This window comes from Panulirus ornatus, chromosome 8, assembly GCF_036320965.1.
Source record: "Panulirus ornatus isolate Po-2019 chromosome 8, ASM3632096v1, whole genome shotgun sequence".
NCBI classification, from domain to species: domain Eukaryota; kingdom Metazoa; phylum Arthropoda; class Malacostraca; order Decapoda; family Palinuridae; genus Panulirus; species Panulirus ornatus.
In genome coordinates, this window is record NC_092231.1 from 36,167,421 (window position 1) to 36,188,976 (window position 21,556).

At 40.2% G+C, this 21,556-nt stretch overlaps 1 protein-coding gene across 1 annotated transcript in view; it reads right to left on the reverse strand.

The window, feature by feature from the left end:
- The window catches only part of Ntf-2 (nuclear transport factor-2), a 65,701-nt gene extending 44,659 nt beyond the window's left edge, over positions 1-21,042 (reverse strand). Inside the window, exons 1-2 of the mRNA XM_071664297.1 lie at positions 20,805-21,042; positions 7,576-7,647 (exon numbers count right to left, since the gene is read on the reverse strand). Coding sequence (XP_071520398.1) covers positions 7,576-7,647; positions 20,805-20,915 — 183 coding nt within the window. The 5' untranslated portion in view covers positions 20,916-21,042. The remainder of the gene's footprint in view (positions 1-7,575; positions 7,648-20,804) is intronic.
- Between the last annotated feature and the right edge of the window lie 514 nt (positions 21,043-21,556).

Below are 21,556 nucleotides of genomic sequence, written 5' to 3' on the forward strand. Positions count from 1 at the left end.
AGATATCTGGGAGTGGATCTAGCAGCGGATGGAACCATGGAAGCGGAAGTGAATCATAGGGTGGGGGAGGGGGCGAAAATTCTGGGAGCCTTGAAGAATGTTTGGAAGTCGTGAACATTATCTCAGAAAGCAAAAATGGGTATGTTTGAAGGAATAGTGGTTCCAACAATGTTGTATGGTTGCGAGGCGTGGGCTATAGATACAGTTGTGCGCAGGAGGGTGGATGTGCTGGAAATGAGATGTTTGAGGACAATATGTGGTGTGAGGTGGTTTGATCGAGTAAGTAATGTAAGGGTAAGAGAGATGTGTGGAAAATAAAAGAGTGTGGTTGAGAGAGCAGAAGAGGGTGTTTTGAAATGGTTTGGTCACATTGAGAGAATGAGTGAGGAAAGATTGACCAAGAGGATATATGTGTCAGAGGTGGAGGGAACGAGGAGAAGTGGGAGACGAAATTGGAGGTGGAAAGATGGAGTGAAAAAGATTTTGAATGATCGGGGCCTGAACATGCAGGAGGGTGAAAGGCGTGCAAGGAATAGAGTGAATTGGAACGATTTGGTATAAAAGGGTCGACGTGCTGTCAATGGATTGAACCAGGGCATGTGAAGCGTCTGGGGTAAAGCATGGAAAGTTGTGTGGGGCCTGGATGTGGAAAGGGAGCTGTGGTTTCGGTGCATTATTACATGACAGCTACCTCGCACACATGAGGGGGGAGGAGGTTGTTATTCCATGTGTGGCGAGGTGGCGATGGGAACAAATAAAGGCAGACAGTGTGAATTATGTACATGTGTAAATATGTATATGTCTGTGTGTGCATATATATGTGTACATTGAGATGTATAGGTATGTATATTTGCGTGTATGGACGAGTATGTATATACATGTGTATGTGGGCGGGTTGGGCCATTCTTTCGTCTGTTTCCTTGCGCTACCTCGCTAACGCGGGAGACAGCGACAAAGCAAAATAATAAAAAAAAAAATATCTCTGTAAACAGAGCATTCACTATGTCCCCCTTGCTTTTACGCAGTGGCAATATACAGATATTCCTCTAATCCTATGGCACACCATCTTGAGGCATACATACAATGAAAATCCCACATAAACAATGCACAACAGTCACACCCTTTACTGAAAAATTCAACTGTAATCTTAACCATTCCAGATCCTTTGCCACATATTATCCTATGTAAAGCTTTCAGCATCTGATTTCTTTTCATCCAACCACTTGCCATGACTCTAATTTCACATACCTCAACATCCCAATCACCACACACCTGCCAAAAGATTATCCAACATATTTTTTTCTAAGTTAGCTATTATATATTCCCTGCATGCTGTAGAAGGCAACTAAAGGGGGCGGGAGTGGTGATGGTGGTTGTGTGTGTGTGTGTGTGTGTGTGTGTGTGTGTGTGTGTGTGTGTGTGTGTGTGTGTGTGGGGGGGGGGGGGGGGGGGGGTAAAAACCCTCCCCTTCTTGTATTTCAATCTTTACAGGAAACAGGAGTCAAGCAGGGGATGCACATCCTCCTCGAAGGCTCAGATTGGAGTGTCTAAACATGTGCGGATGTAACCAAGACGAGAAAAGAGGAGAGATAAATAGTATGTTTGAGGAAAAAAAAAAGGTGTGCAAGAAATGGAGTGAAGTGAAGCAATGTGGTACACTGGGATTAACAGTCCCTCAATGGACTGAACCAAGGAACGTGGAACTTCCAGGGCAAACCACGGAAAGGTCTGTGGGGCCTGAATGTGAATAGGGAGCTGTGATTTTGGTGCATTACACATGACAGCTCATATATGAATGCAAACGTGTGTGGCCTTTCTTCATCTGTTTCTTGGTGCTACCTTGCTGATGCAGGGGTGCCAATGCTATTTCCTGTGGGGCAGGGTGGTGCCAAGAATAAATGAAAGTGAGGAGGGTGGATGTGTTGGAAATGAAATGTTCGAGGACAATATATAGTGTGAAGTGGTTTGAGTGAGTAATGAAAGGGTAAGAGAAATGTGTGGTAACAGAAAGAGTGTGGATGAGAGAGCAGAAGAGGGTACCGAAATGGTGTGGACATATGGAAAGAATGAGTGAGAAAAGGTTGACAAAGGGGTTATACGTGTCAGGGGTGGAGGGAACACAGAGAAGCAGATCAAATTGGAGGTGGAAGGATGGAGTGAAAAAGATTTTGAGTGACACACATACATAAATACAAATATACATATTCACACTTGCTCACCTTCATGCATTTCCAGCACCACTTTGCCGCACAAGGAACAGCATTGTCACCCCCTCCGTTAGCAAGGTAATGCCAGGAAACACAAAAAAGGCCACATCCACTAACACTCATTCTCTGATCGTCATGTAATGCACCAAAACCACAGCTCCCTATCCACATCCAGGCCCCATACACCTTTCCATGGTTTACCCCAGACATTTCACACACCCTGGTTCAGTTCACTGACAGCATATTGACCCCCAGTATACCACATCGTTCCAATTCACTATTCTGTGAATGCCTTTCACCCTCCTGCATGTGCAGGCCCCAATTGCTCAAAATCTTTTTCACTCCATCACTCCAAACTCACACACACATAATGTGTGCTTTGAAGAAAGTATGTGAGAAATACTTAGAAAAATGGATGGGTTTGTATGTAGCACTTATGGTTCTGGAGAGGGCATAGGGTTGATAGAGATGCTCTATGGAGGGTTTTAAGTGTATATGGTGTGGGAGGTAAGTTGTTAGAAGAAGTGAAAAGTTTTTACCAAGGATGTAAGGCATGTGTACGAGTAGGAAGAGAGGAGAGTGACTGATTCCCAGTGATGTCAGTTTGCGACGGGTGTGTGATATCCCTACAGTTGTTTAATATATTTATGAATGGGGTGGGAGGTAAATGTAAGAGTTTTGGAAAGAGGGGCAGGTAAGCAGTCTGTTGTAGATAAGAGGGCCTGGAAAGTGAGTCAGTTGTTGTTTGCCAAAGATACAGCTCTAGTAGCTGATTCAGGTGAGAAACTGCAGAGATTGGTGACTGAGTTTGGAAAAAGTGTGTGAAAGGAGAAAAATGCCATTTCCCCTGAAGGGGCTTCCTTTTGCAGAGATGCAAACTTGGCCTTTTGTGAACTCTTTAAGGAGCTTTGAAGAAAACTATCCTGCAAATTAACTGTGAAGTAGGGAGGATGGTATTTTTAGAGGTGTTTTTGTCAAAAACAATACGAATACTTAAGGATTTCATCACTAATATATATTGCTTGTAGTGCTCAGTGTCCTAATTTGTTCATGCCATCTATGGCACCATAACAGACTCATAACTTTCTCTCATGTAGAAACTATTACAAATATATTTCTTTCTGCATGGTGCAGTTCTCTTTATTTGCTTTTACCTAACTCATAAACTAATAATAATGTTCACATGAGTGGGCAGAGCTTGAAAATAGAAGCCTCCATTTTCTGCTGACAGCTGCTGCAGGAATATACATACTTCACTTAAACTCACATTTCTCTTCAGTGCAAATTCAAGCAAACTTATGACCTAACACTTATTCAGATATCTGCAAAAATAACAAAGAACTCGGGCAGGGAAAGCAGAGTGAATGAGTGCAGACACAAAGTTTAATCTATACTCACCAATATAATACAAGGAGGAAGAGAGAAGGGTGAGTTGTTCCAAGTGAAGGTCGGTCTGCAGCAGGGGTGTGTGATGTCACCATGGCTGTTTAATGTTTATGGATGGGGTGGTGAGGGAGGTAAATGCGAGAGTCTTGGAAAGGGCGACACTCATGCAGTCTGTACAGGATAAGAGGTCCGGGGAAGTGAGTCACTTGTTCTTTGCTTTTACAGCACTGGAGGCAGATTCAAGAGAGAAACTGCAGAAGTTGGTGACAGAGTTTGGAAGAATTTGTGAAAGGAAGAAGTTAAGAGTAAATGTGAGTCCCAGCAAGGTTATTAGGTTTAGGACAGTTGAGACAGGTGAGTTGAGGCATGAGTTTGAACTGAGAAAAATTGGAAGAAGTGACGTATTTTCGATTCCTAGGAGTGGACACGGCAGCAAATGGAACCACGGAAGAAGTGAGACACAGGGTGGATGAGTAGGCAGAGTTTCTGGGAGCACTGAATAATGTGTGGGAAGAGAAATCATTATCTGGAAAGGCAAAAATGGTTATGAATAACAGTATAGCATTCCCAACAATATTTCAAGGATGCAAGGCATGGGCTATAGATAAGGATTTGAGGAGGAGGATAGAAGTGTTGAACTGAAATGTTTGAGGACAATATGCACTAGCCCTGCCTTTTGGTGAAATGGTAGAAGCAGTAGATAGCAGTAGTAGGTAGGAACATTTAGGTAAGAGCATTAGGTAGAAAAATTAGGAAGTAGTAGTAAGCAGGAACATTAGGTAGAAACATTAGGAAGTAGTATGCAGGAGCATTAGGTAGATACATTATGGTTGTAGTCAATAAGAACATTAGGTAGGAGCCTCCGCAAACACTGTGCTAGAGTTGCTCTCTGCCAGTGGCCTGTTAAAGGTGAGGCACTAAAGGCTAAGTGACACTGGGGTCCACTAATCGAGGAGACTCTATTGCCATGGTCACCCCCATGAGGGAGTTCCAGGTGGAACATGCATAAGAGATGTAGATAGATAGATTTGTGGTGTGAGGTGATTTGATCGAGGAAGCAATAAAAGGGTGAGAGAGTGTGGTTAAGACAGCTGAAGATGCACTCAAATGGTTTGGAAATATTGGAAGAATGAGTGCAGAAAGGTTAACAAACAGGATGTGTCAAAAGTGGGGAACAAAGAGAAGAGGGAGATCAAACTGAAGATTGAAGGCTGGAGTGAAAAAGATTTTGAATGAGGCTTGAACAGGCACGAAGATGTCGACATACTGCCAATGGACTGAACCAGGGTATTTGAAGCAGCTGGGGTAAACCATGGAGAGGAATGTGGAGCCTGGTTGTGAATAGGGAGATGTGGTTTTGGTGTGTTGCAAATGAAAGCTAAGAATGGATGTGTGCAAATGTGGCCTTTTTTCATCTGTTCTGGGAGCTACATTTTCAGCATGGCAAATGGCAATCAAGTATGAGGTAAAAAAAATAGAAATTACTATAAAAAATTTTCATCAGTTATCTTCAACAGGTCTAAACGTAATGCAAACATTAATAATTACCCATATGACTACAAATGAAACAAGGAAAATCAGACAAAACATGAGCTAACCCATCCATGCTGGCTGCTTCTCACAGCTGAGACCTGAGAGGTCTATGCAGCTGGCTGGGTGTAAAAACTGACAAACATATGAGAAAAGTGGTTAGAAGTCACAGCATGGCTTTCCATGCAATCTATCATGTATGACCAATCTGTTTCATTTCTTTTACAATATACTGCATGCAACATGTAATTACCAGAGCTGCCAACCTTGTCAAACAAAAAAAGGAATGAATATGGCAAAAAGTAGGAATTTTGAGTAAAAAAAAAAAGGAATTTAGCAAAATGAAACTTTCAACCATGCGCAATACAGGCTGCACTTTCAACACAGGAAATTGTGATGTCCCATGCTCAAGCTGTTATCTCCATTTGTTTATCTATCTACATAGATAGTCCACAATTGTTAATTTTAAACTAACAAAGTATATAGTCAACAATAACATTTTCGATCCTTGAACTAAGTCAACACAGGTTCTAATGTTTGTTTGTCCACTCATATTCAGTCCTGACTATAAAGCATTTTGTTATATCTTTAAGGGACCTAGTAATTTCTTATCCACTTCTATACAAGACAATTTTGCACAACTTTTTGAAGCCTCAGGAGGACCTGGCCTACAAGTAGGACTAGCCTGGTTACACAAGCTAAAGATACAATTGGACAGTACAAATGAGTGTGCAATAATTTGTGCAGTCATTTCTGCGAAATGGTCATAATTGACCAATGTCCGACTATTATTTTGTACACTACCTTAGTACTTGCATGTACAATGAGAACATACACCACATATGTTCATGAACAGTGCACCCCCATGAACTTCCCATATATTACATACACAGTACATGTACAATACATGACCATACAACCAAAATTTCAAAAAGCATATTTTACTAAGAAAAATCATACTGCCGTATTTATCTCAAAAAGTAATAAATATGGCAAAAACACATTTGTACTATATGGGGTGGTTTTTTTGCCCTCAAGGGGCCCAATCACTTGAATATTCTCTAATACCACACTGCTTAAAATACTTCTATCCTGACTGCATCAACAATGTCCTCATTCATCCTATTCCATCCATCCACCATTCTCATACTATGAAAATACTTCTTTACATCTTTTTTCATAAGTTTCTTGCTTAAATTCATGTTACGTCCTCTGGTTGCTCTATCCTTACATCTCACAAAAAAACATTTTCTGTCCACATCAAAGACCTATTTTTGGAACTTGAACATTGTCATCGGATCAACCCTTATTCTTCTCTCTTCCAAGGTGGGCATATCTAAAGCCTTTAGCTTTTCCCTATGACTTTGCTGTCTCAATTCTGGTACCATCTTTGTTGCCATCCTCTGGACTTTCTCTATAACCAATTTGTGCTTCTTTAGGGGTGATGACCAACTTGAAATATGGACAGCTTGCTACAAAATCTTCCTTATCTAATTTGCCTGTCTGTCTGTGCTGTACTGCATAGGGAAACATTCTCTACAATCATACTACTTATCAAATCTCTGTGTGCTATCTGCATTAACAACATCTTCAGTCATTCATTCCATTCATCCTCAACTCTTATACTGTACAAGCACCCACTTTCCAACTCCTTTAACAAGATTCTTGTTAAATATCTAGTTATATCATGTATGCTGAAGGTAACATGGATGAGGCACCTTATTCAAATTTTCAGAAAGCATTCAATAAAACTCCACATTAGAGATTACAAGCAAAAGTTAAGTCAACATGGTACAAATACTGATGTACTTTGAGGTTGACATAACAAGCTGTGATCAACAAGTTAACTTCTGTTATCAGCAACATTTTTACATAAGGCCTAATGTGTTTACGATGGATATATTACAAGAGAACCATTTCAGTGTTTGGTAATTCAACAGGCTTCTCAATGAGTTAACAGCTGCGCTATAGTTTTAAAAAATTGAGACTATGTGCAGCATGCCTGTCCCCCTCTGTAAGTACTTCCTGCATCAATTTCCAATTGTTAGAATATTCATTGAAAGTGCATTCATTTTATGAAATAAATTTTCAGTCTGAAGCAACTGCATTAGAAGAGTTACGATATAAATGGTATATGATATAATTGGTATCTCTCAATATTGGTTAGATCATTAAAAACAGAAATCTCCTTTCAATGCTGAAAACAATCCCAAAGTACACTCTAGTTACCCGTGACAGTGGAAGCGAAGTAAGCAGTCATGTCCTACCCTTACCTGCAGCTAACCTTATCCTGTGCTAAAAGACATCAGAACTGTTAATAGTCTCATCTTTAATCATTGTGGATATTAAAAATAAGCTTTGTAAGAAAATTATAGCTTGACTGTCTGAAGATGACATACTTCTTACAAAGCTTCAAGGAACAGAATCTTTCCCAAACACAATAAAACTTTACCTTAATCTTGTCCAAAATCTGAGCAGCTCCTTGAACTTGGACTCCTTCAAAAGACATTAACGAGAGCTCCGCCTGAAGAAATATAACAAGCATAAAAGAGGAGAACTTTAAAACATTAATGTCAAATCTTTTATTCAATTTTCTACCTCTTACATAGATATTTCAGTTTAACAGTAACAACTAAAACAAAACTCAATATCCAAGACAGCTTTCACTTTAAGCATGGGGAAGTATCATCACCTAACCCAATGAACTGAATTTCATGATCAAAGACAATTCACCTAATATCAACAATTTCTTCTAATTGAACCTACAATACACTAACCTTGGTCCTTGAAAAGTGGCTCTGTGACTAACTTCATTATATCTATCATATTCATCATTTATCATACTTAATCGCATCACCAAGGCAAGAACCAGGAAACAGATGAAGAATGGCCCATCCACTCATATACACACACCACACACACACACACATATATATATATATATATACATATATATATAATTTTTTTATTTTCCTTTGTTGCTGTCTCCCACGTTTGCGAGGTAGCGCAAGGAAACAGACGAAAGAAATGGCCCAACCCACCCCCATACACATGTATATACATACACGTCCACACACGCAAATATACATACCTATACATCTCAATGTACACATATATATACACACACAGACACATACATATATACCCATGCACACAATTCACACTGTCTGCCTTTATTCATTCCCATCGCCACCTCGCCACACATGGAATACCATCCCCCTCCCCCCTCATGTGTGCGAGGTAGCGCTAGGAAAAGACAACAAAGGCCCCATTCGTTCACGTTCAGTCTCTAGCTGTCATGCAATAATGCCCGAAACAACAGCTCCCTTTCCACATCCAGGCCCCACACAACTTTCAATGGTTTACCCCAGACGCTTCACATGCCCTGATTCAATCCACTGACAGCACGTCAACCCCAGTATACCACATCGATCCAATTCACTCTATTCCTTGCCCGCCTTTCACCCTCCTGCATGTTCAGGCCCCGATCACTCAAAATCTTTTTCACTCCATCTTTCCACCTCCAATTTCGTCTCCCACTTCTCGTTCCCTCCACCTCTGACGCATATATCCTCTTGGTCTATCTTTCCTCACTCATTCTCTCCATCTAACCAAACCATTTTAAAATGCTCTCTTCTGCTCTCTCAACCACACTCTTTTTATTACCACACATCTCTCTTACCCTTACATTACTTGCTCGATCAAACCACCTCACACCACATATTGTCCTCAAACATCTCATTCCCAGCACATCCACCCTCCTGCGCACAACTCTATCCATAGCCCACGCCTCGCAACCATACAACATTGTTGGAACCACTATTCCTTCAAACATACCCATTTTTGCTTTCCGATATAATGTTCTCAACTTCCACACGTTCTTCAAGGCTCCCAGAATTTTCGCCCCCTCCCCCACCCTATGATCCACTTCCGCTTCCATGGTTCCATCCGCTGCCAAATCCACTCCCAGGGATCTAAATCACTTCACTTCCTCCACTTTTTCTCCATTCAAACTTACCTCCCAATTGACTAGACCCTTAACCCTACTGTATCTAATAACCTTGCTCTTATTCACACTTACTCTCAACTTTCTTCTTTCACACACTTTACCAAACTCAGTCACCAGCTTCTGCAGTTTCTCACATGAATCAGCCACCAGCGCTGTATCATCAGTGAACAACAACTGACTCACTTCCCAAGCTCTCTCATCCACCACAGACTGCATACTTGCCCCTCTTTCCAAAACTCCTGCATTCACCTCCCTAACAACCCCATCCATAAACAAATTAAACAACCATGGAGCCATCACACACCCCTGCCACAAACCCACATTCACTGAGAACCAATCACTTTCCTCTCTTCCTACACGTACACATGCCTTACATCCTCGACAAAAACTTTTCACTGCTTCTAACAACTTGCCTCCCAAACCATATATTCTTAATACCTTCCACAGAGCATCTCTATCAACTCTATCATATGCCTTCTCCAGATCCATAAATGCTACATACAAATCCCTTTGCTTTTCTAAGTATTTCTCACATACATTCTTCAAAGCAAACACCTGATCCACACATCCTCTACCACTTCTGAAACCACACTGCTCTTCCCCAATCTGATGCTCTGTACATGCCTTCACCCTCTCAATCACTACCCTCTCATATAATTTACCAGGAATACTCAACAAACTTATACCTCTGTAATAGGAGCACTCACTCTTATCCCCTTTGCCTTTATACAGTGGCACTATGCAAGAATTCCGCCATTCCTCAGGCACCTCACCATGAGTCATACATACATTAAATAACCTTACCAACCAGTCAACAATACAGTCACCCGCTTTTTTAATAAATTCCACTGCAATACCATCCAAACCTGCTGCCTTGCCGGCTTTCATCTTCCACAAAGCTTTTACTACCTCTTCTCTGTTTACCAACTCATTTTCCCTAACCCTCTCACTTTCGCACACCACCTTGACCAAAACACCGTATATCTGCCACTTTATCATCAAACACATTCAACAAACCTTCAAAATACTCACTCGATATCCTTCTCACATCACCACTACTTGTTATCACCTCCCCATTTGCCCCATTCACTGATGTTTCCATTTGTTCCCTTGTCTTCCGCACTTTATTTACCCCCTTCCAAAACATCTTTTTATTCTCCCTAAAATTTAATGATACTCTCTCACCTCAACTCTCATTTGCCCTCTTTTTCACCTCTTGCACCTTTCTCTTGACCTCTTGCCTCTTTCTTTTATACATCTCCCACTCATTTGCATTATTTCCCTGCAAAAATCGTCCAAATGCCTCTCTCTTCTCTTTCACTAATAATCTCACTTCTTCATCCCACCACTCACTACCATTTCTAATCTGCCCACCTCTCACACTTCTCATGCCAAAAGCATCTTTTGCGCAAGCCATCACAGCTTCCCTAAATACATCCCATTCTTCCCCCACTCCCCCTGCATCCTTTGTTCTCACCTCTTTCCATTCTGTACTCAGTCTCCCTAGTACTTCCTCACACAAGTCTCCTTCCAAAGCTCACTTACTCTCAACACTCTCTTCACCCCAACATTCTCTCTTATTTTCTGAAAACCTCTACATCTCTTCACTTTTGCCTCCACAAGATAATGATCAGACATCCCTCCAGTTGCACCTCTCAGCACATTAACATCCAAGTCTCTCTTTCGCACACCTATCAATTAACACATAATCTGGCCACCTGGCTCTCTGGCCATCTCTCCTACTGATATACGTATACTTATGTATATCTCTCTTTTTATACCAGGTATTCCCGATCACCAGTCCTTTTTTAGCACATAAATCTACAAGCTCTTCACCATTTCCATTTACAACACTGAACACTCCAATTATTCCCTCAACTGCCACATTACTCACCTTTGCATTCAAATCACCCATCACTATAACCCGGTCTCGTGCATCAAAACTACTAACACACTCACTCAGCTGCTCCCAAAACACTTGCCTCTCATGATCTTTCTTCTCATGCCCAGGTGCATATGCACCAATAATCACCCATCTCTCTCCATCCACTTTCAGTTTTACCCATATCAATCTAGAGTTTACTTTCTTACACTATCACATACTCCCATCACTCCTGTTTCAGGAGTAATGCTACTCCTTCCCTTGCACTCGTTCTCTCACCAACCCCTGACTTTACTCCCAAGACATTCCCAAACCACTCTTCTCCTTTATCCTTGATCTTCGTTTCACTCAGAGCCAAAACATCCAGGTTCCTTTCCTTAAACGTACTACCTATCTCTCCTTTTTCTCATCTTGGTTACATCCACACACATTTAGACACCCTAATCTGAGCCTTCGAGGAGGATGAGCACTCCCTGCGTGACTACTTCTTCTGTTTCCCCCTTCAGTAAGTTAAAATAAAAGGAGGGGAGGGTTTCTAGCCCCCTGCTCCCGTACCCTTTAGTCGCCTTCTACGACACGTGAGATATGCGTGGGAAGTATTCTTTCTCCCCTATTTCCGTGTCAGCCCATTATTATCATTATATCATTATACTCTGACACTGTCTCCCGCATCAGCGAGGTAGCTCAAGGAAACAGACGAAAGAATGGCCCAACCCACCCACATATACATGTATATACATAATTGCCCACACATGCACATATACATACCTATACATATATACACATGTACATACTCATACATACTGCCTTTATCCATTCCTACCACCACCCCACCACACATGAAATGACAACCCCCTCCCCCCCACATGCACGTGAGGTAAGCGCCAGGAAAAGACAACAAAGACCACATTTGTTCACACTCAGTCTCTAGCTGTCATGTATAAAGCACCGAAACCACAGCTCCCTTTCCACATCCAGGCCCCACAAAACTTTCCATGGTTTACTCCAGATGCTTCACATGCCCTGGTTCAATCCACTGACAGCATGTTGACCCCGGTATACCACATCGTTCTAATTCACTATTCCAAGCACTCCTTTCACCCTCCTTTATGTTCAAGCCCCAATCGCTCAAAATCTTTTTCACTCCATCCTCCACCTCCAATTTGGTCTCCCACTTCTTGTTCCCTCCACCTCTGACACATAGATCTTTGTCAATCTTTCCCCACTCATTCTCTCCATGTGGTCAAACAATTTCAATACACCCTCTTCTCCTCTCTCAATCACACTCTTTTTATTACCACATATCTCTCTTACCCTTTCATTACTTAATCAAATCACCTCACACCACATATCATCCTCAAACATCTCATTTCCAAAACATCCATCCCTCCTCTGCATAACCCTACCTATCGCCCATGCCTCACAACCATATAACATATATAAATGCCCACACACGCACGTATATACATACACAGACATATACCTATAAACACATGTATATATTCATACCTGCTTGCCTTCATCCATTCCTGTCGCTACCCCACCACACAGGAAACAGTGCACCCCCCATCTTCAATGATATACCACAATAAATCTCATTAGTTATATAAAATTAGACACACCTCAGATATGCATTTCAACTGCAGATGTGGCTATACTTACTACACTGCACTGCAAAATCAATTATCTCTAAAGAGAATAATAACTAGTCAATCTATACAACCAAAACTAACTATTTTTCATTACCTTCTGCTACTGTTATACATCTTTCAGTCATAAACATTTATCACACTAAATGTTGAATTTTCTAAAACTACTTCAAAACACAAGGTACTTCAAAAGCTGGGATTATGAAGTCCAAATAATTACCCATGACACAGTAAAATGCTAGTGACGAGATATACTCATCAAAGGAAGTGTGTGAAAACTTGGCACACAGTACAAAGACCTACAGAGTATATTTACGGGTCTCATGTATCAGTTTCAGTGATATACCTTTAAATCAGCATTTCATGGTACCTATTAACATAAAAGCCAGGTTTGCTATGCCAAGCATGGGAGACCATTCTGCATATGGTAACTAAGCAAGACTTAATACACTGCGAAAAAAACTAGTGCGGTGACTGTAAACACTACTCACACACTGGCTGATGCCAGTGGTTGTGTAGTTCACACCACTACACCATTTGAAATGTTTCATCAATGTAAGCAAACCTCTTGACATACTATACTGTACACATTTTCTTATTTCATATGGATATTTATTTCACACTCAAGTGAGCAGCTCACACATACACAAGTTGAATGTGCCAATACCAGGGTTTCAAATCAATGGACTCCTAATCCTAACACTTACACATCAAAAGTGGTTTTGTGCTCAGGAAGTATAATTACTTCTTTTTATACAACTACAGTAAATAAGTTGACAAAGGGGAGTGCTATAAGAATCAAGAAAAAGGCTGGGTTAATGTAAAAGCATGTGTCACACTTCTAGAAATGAAGAACCCGCGAAAACCTCATTACAAATAAAGAGCACCTCTGAAAACCTTCCCTAGAAATCAAGAGCACCTGTAGACAACCTTTTCTGACTTTCCTGTGCAGTTGATATTATCAATGCCAACATCATCAATATAATACCAACATTAATGTTATTTACAGCTGTTCCTACCACATGTTTGTGTGCTAAGCACATCATGAAGAAGGTTCACAAGACATTTTTAAACGCATTACCACGTAGTGCACACACCTCCTGGCAACTGCATATAAACATGAGATCATAACAATCACTTATTTTTCAAAAAACATCAAAAAAGAGGTGTAACCACAGCAGACCTCATAAAAAAGGGTACAGCATCAGCTTAGCCCCACCAATCTATTTCTTTTTGGAAATGGACAAAACTCATATCCATACAGTCAAACTAAGTGATTAAGCAGTGCATGACTTGCAGTATATCTGTTTTATCTTATGAAAACAAGTGATTGTGGGAAGGACTATGATCAAGAAAATAATGTAGTTAACGATAAAAGTTGATTAAAAAACTGTAAAAATTAACTTATCAAAGGCAACCTAACGTCCCACGCCAGTAAGAATTACATTGAAAATGTATCATTGTTGATGGAATGATTTTTATTCTATTATACTTAGTCGCTGTCTCCCACATTAGCGAGATAGCACAAGGAAACAGACGAACGAATGGCCCAACCCACCCACATACACATATTTGCAGTCCAGAGTTTATTGATGATGAGTTTGAGAAGATATATTCTATTGGATCTAAGTTAAAGTATCCTAGATCTTTCATTGATAAATCCCTTAAGTTAGCAAAGATATCATTTTATAGAGTTGAGCCCAAACCTCCCACTGATACCAAGAACCTTTTAGTTCTCCCTTTTAATGATAATTTTATTTTACTTCCCATGTTCCAACAATGTTGTATGGTTGCGAGGCGTGGGCTATGGATAGAGTTGTGCGCAGGAGGATGGATGTGCTGGAAATGAGATGTTTGAGGACAATGTGTGGTGTGAGGTGGTTTGATCGAGTGAGTAACGTAAGGGTAAGAGAGATGTGTGGAAATAAAAAGAGCGTGGTTGAGAGAGCAGAAGAGGGTGTTTTGAAGTGGTTTGGGCACATGGAGAGGATGAGTGAGGAAAGATTGACCAAGAGGATATATGTGTCGGAGGTGGAGGGAGCAAGGAGAAGAGGGAGACCAAATTGGAGGTGGAAAGATGGAGTGAAAAAGATTTTGTGTGATCGGGGCCTGAACATGCAGGAGGGTGAAAGGAGGGCAAGGAATAGAGTGAATTGGAGCGATGTGGTATACCGGGGTTGACGTGCTGTCAGTGGATTGAATCAAGGCATGTGAAGCGTCTGGGGTAAACCATGGAAAGCTGTGTAGGTATGTATATTTGCGTGTGTGGATGTATGTATATACATGTGTATGGGGGGGGGGGGGGGGTTGGGCCATTTCTTTCGTCTGTTTCCTTGCGCTACCTCGCAAACGCGGGAGACAGCGACAAAGTATAAAAAAAAAAAAAAAAATGTTGCTTAAATCCTTTAATGTAAATGTTGCCTTCAGCAACAATAATACTATAAAGAATATCTTAATCAGGAATTCACCAGAAAATTCTCTTGGGTGCATCTATAAAGTGCTATGTAGAAATTGATAAGTTTTATGTTGGGCAGACTGGTAAGGATCTTTCTGTTAGATTTGAGCAACATAAATATAGCATAAGAATGGGACAAGAATCAAATGCCTTGTCTAATCATGTCAAAAACTATGATCATTGTACTGAATGGAGTAATGCCATCTCAGTTATTAACTCTAACTCTATTACCAAGAGAAACATCATTGAATCTTCTATTACTGAATACACAAAGAATTATAATCTTAACATTAGTGATGGTCTATACAAATTAGATAACTTTATTGTTGATAAAATTTGTAAAATAAGTTTATGAAAGGTCGTTGTCTGTCTTGGACAATCGCATGTTTACCAAATGGCATCCTTGCTTCATCTCTTCGATGTATATCAAGTGACATATTTCTCTCTTGTGTCTCCCCTGATGGTGTGATTATTACACAAAAGTGCATTAGGGAACTTATCATGTTTCATTTTTCCTGTGGACTCATAGGAACACACATGTATACATAAACGCCAACACACGAACATATACAAACCTACACATTTCAACGTATACACACATATACATACACAGACATAACCATATATACAAATGCACAAATTCATACTTGCTGCCTTCATCCATTCCCGTTGCCAGCCCGCCACACGAAAAACAGCAAACATCCCCCCCGCGTGCGCGAGGTAGCGCTAGGAAAAGATAACGAAGGCCACATTCGTTCACACTCAGCACTCAGTCACTAGCTGTCATGTGTAATGCACCAAACCACAGCTCCCTTTCCACATCCAAGCCCCACACAACTTTCCATGGTTTACCCCACACACTTCACATGCCCTGGTTCAATCCATTGACAGCATGTCAACCCCGGTATACCGCATCGTTCCAATTCACTCTATTCCTTGCAAGCCTTTCACCCTCCTGTATGTTCAGGCCCCAATAGCTCAAAATCTTTTTCACTCCCACTTCTTGTTCCCTCCACCTCTGACATATGTCATATATCCTCTTTGACAATCTTTCCTCACTCATTCTCTCCATGTGACCAAACCATTTCAATACACCCTCTTCTGCTCTCTCAACCACACTCTTTTTATTACTACACATTTCTCTTACCCTTTCATCATTACTTACTCGATCAAACCACCTCACACCACATATTGTCCTCAAACATTTCATTTCCAACACATCCACCCTCCTCCACACAACCCTATCTATAGCCCATGCCATGCAACCATATAACATTATTGGAGCCACTATTCCTTCAAACATACCCATTTTTACTCTCTGAGATAACGTTCTCGCCTTCCACACATTTTTCAATACTCCCAGAATTATACTGGAATCATATTGAATACATATCATTGTTGATGAGGTCTGCTGCTGGAAACCATAATGTGGCAGATGACAGCATAATACAATAGTATAAACATGTTTCAATTATAACACTGAAAATTAAATTAAATTGCATCTGGTAAGTAAACTTAGGTGATGCCATATATTCTACTGATTTCCAGAAAGGCTTCACAAACTATATGTTAACTCATCCCCATATTTTCCTAGAGATTCATGGCTATCTCTGACCCCCATAACACTCAGGAACTCCCAACAAGGGGTGGCCATGGCAAAAGAGTCTCCACTTATCCTTGTCCTTACATGCCTCCCTCACATACACCATTCCCAGCATTCTTCTTCTGTTTCTCTCCCAGGTGGTCTTACACTCACACCAACCCCTTTAATTGTACTATCATACACTCTCCTTATAAACTCCCAATCTTGCATTCTTTCCACACGCCCAAACCACCTCAAAGTATTATGTTTCACCCATTCTACCACTCCACAATTCATTCCTTTTGCATTCTTTGCCATACCACATATCTCATACATCCTTTCATTTCTTTCTTCATTCCATCTAGTCACACCACATGCTCTTCTCAAATTGCTCATTTCCACATCCTGAATTCTTGATCCCTGTCCCTCATTCCACATCCATGTATCGGCTGCATCGGTCAGGGTTGTGAGGACTATACTGTCCCTTAATCCTCTCTTCACTTCCATACTTACACCTATACCCTTCATTATTCTATTATGGGATCCAATGACTCTTCTACCCTGTACTGCTCTCTTCATTTATCTCTCCTTCCATATCACCACACTTACCCAAGATAGCTCCCAGATACTTAAATTCCCAACTATCAAATTATTATCGTCACAATACAAAAAACAGAAACCAATTGTAAGTTTTTTGCATGCTAAAGTAAACTAAAGCGGCAAAACATTGTGAATAATATTCCACTAAGTTATTACCCTTAGCTCAATAATTAACCATATTTTATGTTTTAATAAAAATACTGAACATTGCAAAAGCATATTCCACCTTACAACTTTCCTCTCTCCTTTAAGTGATCTATAATTCCACCTCTTGCCTCAATGAAAATACTTAGTATTATTGCAGCATACACACTATCTTGGAAACCTCACATTACAGAAACAGCAAAGGCTCCCGCTAAGAAACTAGGACTCCTGTTCAGATGTCAAAATTTCTCTTCTTCAAAATAGATGCCCTGTTCATACAAAGGATTGATCCACCCTTGTACTGCTTTCACATATGAGGAAGCTCTAACTCTACATCTTTACCTGACAGAGTCGAGTTGAAATTGGTCTGACTTCTCAACTCTCTGAAGATAAGTTCAAAACCTGATCCATTTGCCAAACACTGCAATGATGGTTCACTCTCCCTCTTCTATAGGCAACATTTTGCTCCTAAAAGCTGCCTGCTTGTGTGCCCCCACCACTTGCTAGATCATGCAATACCCAGCAAGCTGTTGCATCACATGTTTACTGTGTGGCCAGTGGCAATTCAAGGGAAACCTTTTAATCAAGAGTTCTCTTTATATCTCTATTAAGGCCTAGCCTTGATGTGCACTTTTGTAAATGTCAGGAGCCTCCAACATATACAAGAGAGAGAGAGAGAGAGAGAGAGAGAGAGAGAGAGAGAGAGAGAGAGAGAGAGAGAGAGATTCATAGTAGTTCTAAATCTTCAATGCTATGCCTGACTTTCAAGTTATCTACTGGATAAATGCATATCTAATTCATCTCAAAAGTTGACTTCACAGGTGTAAATACTTTTGGGATGTCAGGGGAAACAACGCACACTCGTGTTACCGTCTCTTAACCTTAGATGTAATTAACTCCACATATATGTGCACACACACACACCATCATTAACCAGGTGCCCATTCATCAACCAGTCAGAGCTCTGAGGGAAGGATGAACACCTGAGATGGGTGCAGGCCATTATGCCATGCCCTCATACAAACCCATTCAAGTCCAACCCCAAGCTGACCCATGCTGATGGTTAGTACCACAAACCACTACACCACAGAGGCCCATGAAACAATACTAATGTGGTTATCACTATTATTCAGGTAAAAATTCAGCTCAGTACCATATTGTTCTGAGATCTAAGCATCAAGTGATTTTGTTCTGTAATGCTAGTGTATAGTACTGTTTGGAGAATACAATAACAACTGCAAAACAAAACCTTTTGACTTTTTACCTCTGTAATACCTCTTCTTAAATTTTCCCCGATATACATAACCCTCACTAATATTACCCAATCTTGATATTCAGTAAAAAGTAATCATTTAAAATGGCTAGTGTAGTTTTCATATACACTAAATTACAAAGCAAAATTTTGAGCAGTATATTTCATCAAATAATACTATCAAGATGTGATTACATACATCAGACAAAATATAAGGTTATTTAACGTAAAAGTAGAGGTAGAAATATAAAAGAACTAAAGTCACTTCCAGCATGAGATTACAAGCATACACGCTGTGTCATCTGTTGAAGCAAGATTAACCAAAATAGAAGAGGATTGCAGAAAGGTTAGCAAAATACACATGCAACAGTGAAGGAGACCCATTTGACCAACAACACCTGTTTATAAGTTTATCAATATTTCATACTCAGGATTTTCTCTCATGATCTACATTCCAATGATGCAATACATCCAATACAATCTTCATATTTTCTTTCATGATCTACATTCCCATGATGCAATACATGCAATACAATCTTCATTAAGATTCAACTGGGGTCACAACTTAAACATCATGCCCAATTCACGCATATTGCTTTCCTGATACCTAAGAGAACTAGTCACAACAGTACACTTTACCATTGCAACACATGGTAATTGCAGTCAGACTATCCAAAATGGTATTGTAACATGCATTCAGGAGGACCACACAATACAGTACTCTCAAAATATACAAAGAAAAGGAAAATACTGCATTAACTGATAACACTTAGGATAGTAGATGGTGTAACCTATATGATTACATGGGCATTTCCCCGACTCCTCTGCATTCTACTTGTATTTCTTCATATCTACATATTCAAGATGCATTTCGGTTTTTGGGAGATCCAAATATTTCCAATGAATACTGAACATTATAGCAAATCCTAAATGAATGGGAGGAGAGGTTTGGTTTTCACAGATGCTGTTAAGTTGCTGGCCGTGTATCATCTGCATTTACTCTGATTAATCCTTTAGTTTCCCTCATACACTTTCATTGCATTATCTAATACTGTTTACAAAACATGAAAAATCAATCCTCCACAAGTATCTCTGATAACAGCAAACTATACGAAGCACTTCAATTATAAGCTACTTTCCAAAGTTAGTTTTGATGCCGAGACAAATTAGACTTTTACCATATAATACCACAAATCATGCTCTGCATCTGTTATTGTGTTCAATGAAAACTAAACCAAGACTGAAATATTCTAAAGGTAATAGTGTCGAAGGCCTTTACTAAAATTTTACAGGTATTCAAAATTCCAGTATATTCTCAGCTCCAAAAAGTTCCAGAAACTGTGATCTTTTCTAACCTTATTGTTCGACATCATTGCAGATAGAATTTCCCCACTGTGTACATTATTAGTGTACTTCAATAGTACTATTTAAATGTGAGATTTGGTAGTATTCCATTTATCAAAAGCAAAGATAAAGGTATTCTCCTTCCATCAACAATAAACATTCTCCAGCAAGCAGTTTAGAAATGTCACCTTTTAGCTCTGGAATATTAATTAGTGGTTTAGAAATGGTTGTTTAATAATTATGTTATCACAATCAAGAGTGATGCTGCATACGTGGGCTCATATCTACTTACGGTATTAAGCGGACAGAGGTGAGGGTTATGAAGCTTAGGGGGATACGTGGGGGTAAAATATCATTAACTCGAGAGAAATATGAACAGAACCTAAGATACATAATCTTACCCACACCTCGTTTCCCGAGTAGAGATAAGAGTATCTTTTCTACATTTAGACGTACACCAAAGGCAAAGATTCATTCTCATCCATCCCCTTTGCTTCTGACGTCTTCCATAAACCCGAGCCGATGACAATTCCTACCAAAAAAACAAGGCTAAATGGAAGACCCCAAGTTACAAAACAGGTAAACCTAACTTGGATATCATGTTTCCAAGACTTTGCCGTCCAAAAATACCCAAACACGTTTACGGGTGGAGGTGTTTCCTCCATAATCTCTCCAGAGGAGGCTGCTCCACGGACTAATTTCCAAGATTTAACACATGGAGACGTTTAGTGACACCTAGATAATTTCCCTCACACGACACTCACGTGATAAAAGTTGACCAGCTTTTCCCTTCCCTCCCTCTCGCCATCAAATATCGCATAGTACTGCTTGGCGAAGGTCTCCCCGATCTGCTGATACTGCGGGTTCAAAGTCATCTTCTATATCTGAAGTTGCCACGGTCCTGGTGTGAGGTCAGGGGTTCCAGTGAAAAGTTGTGGCGAATTCCAAGGGAAGAGATTGTTGTCCCCCTTTCGCAAGGTCTCACAGAGGACTGATTTTCAAATCGTTCTGCGCATGCGCCTACGATACACTACCGTAGATTATTTCTATTCATTATTGCCATCCGTTGTGTGATTTAAGCCAAATACAGTATTTCAGTATATTCCATTTCATAATAAATTATGCATTTTCAGTGGAAATACGTTATATAGTGCCGTGAGTAATGGAACAAAAAGAATATGGAATCGTATGACCTGCTATTTATAGCAACAAAAATGGCGTTAACCGCTCACACCGCCAACATTTAAATATTCTTAAAACACGTGTTCATTGATTTCTACAGAAAGTATGAAGGGAAAGCGCCTGGCTTCATGGCAAAAGCACTTGCTTAGTGTATGTGAGCTTTGATCTTTGTTCATACACTACAGTTCTCCCGCAGTGGGAATAAAGTCTCACCCATTTCCACAATTTTTCGACTAGTAAATGATTCTGGCCGAACGAACCTTAGGGCATGGGCACTGGCTTAAAGAGTCCTTCCATCACTTTTCACAAGTTTATTAAATCATCATAAATGAAT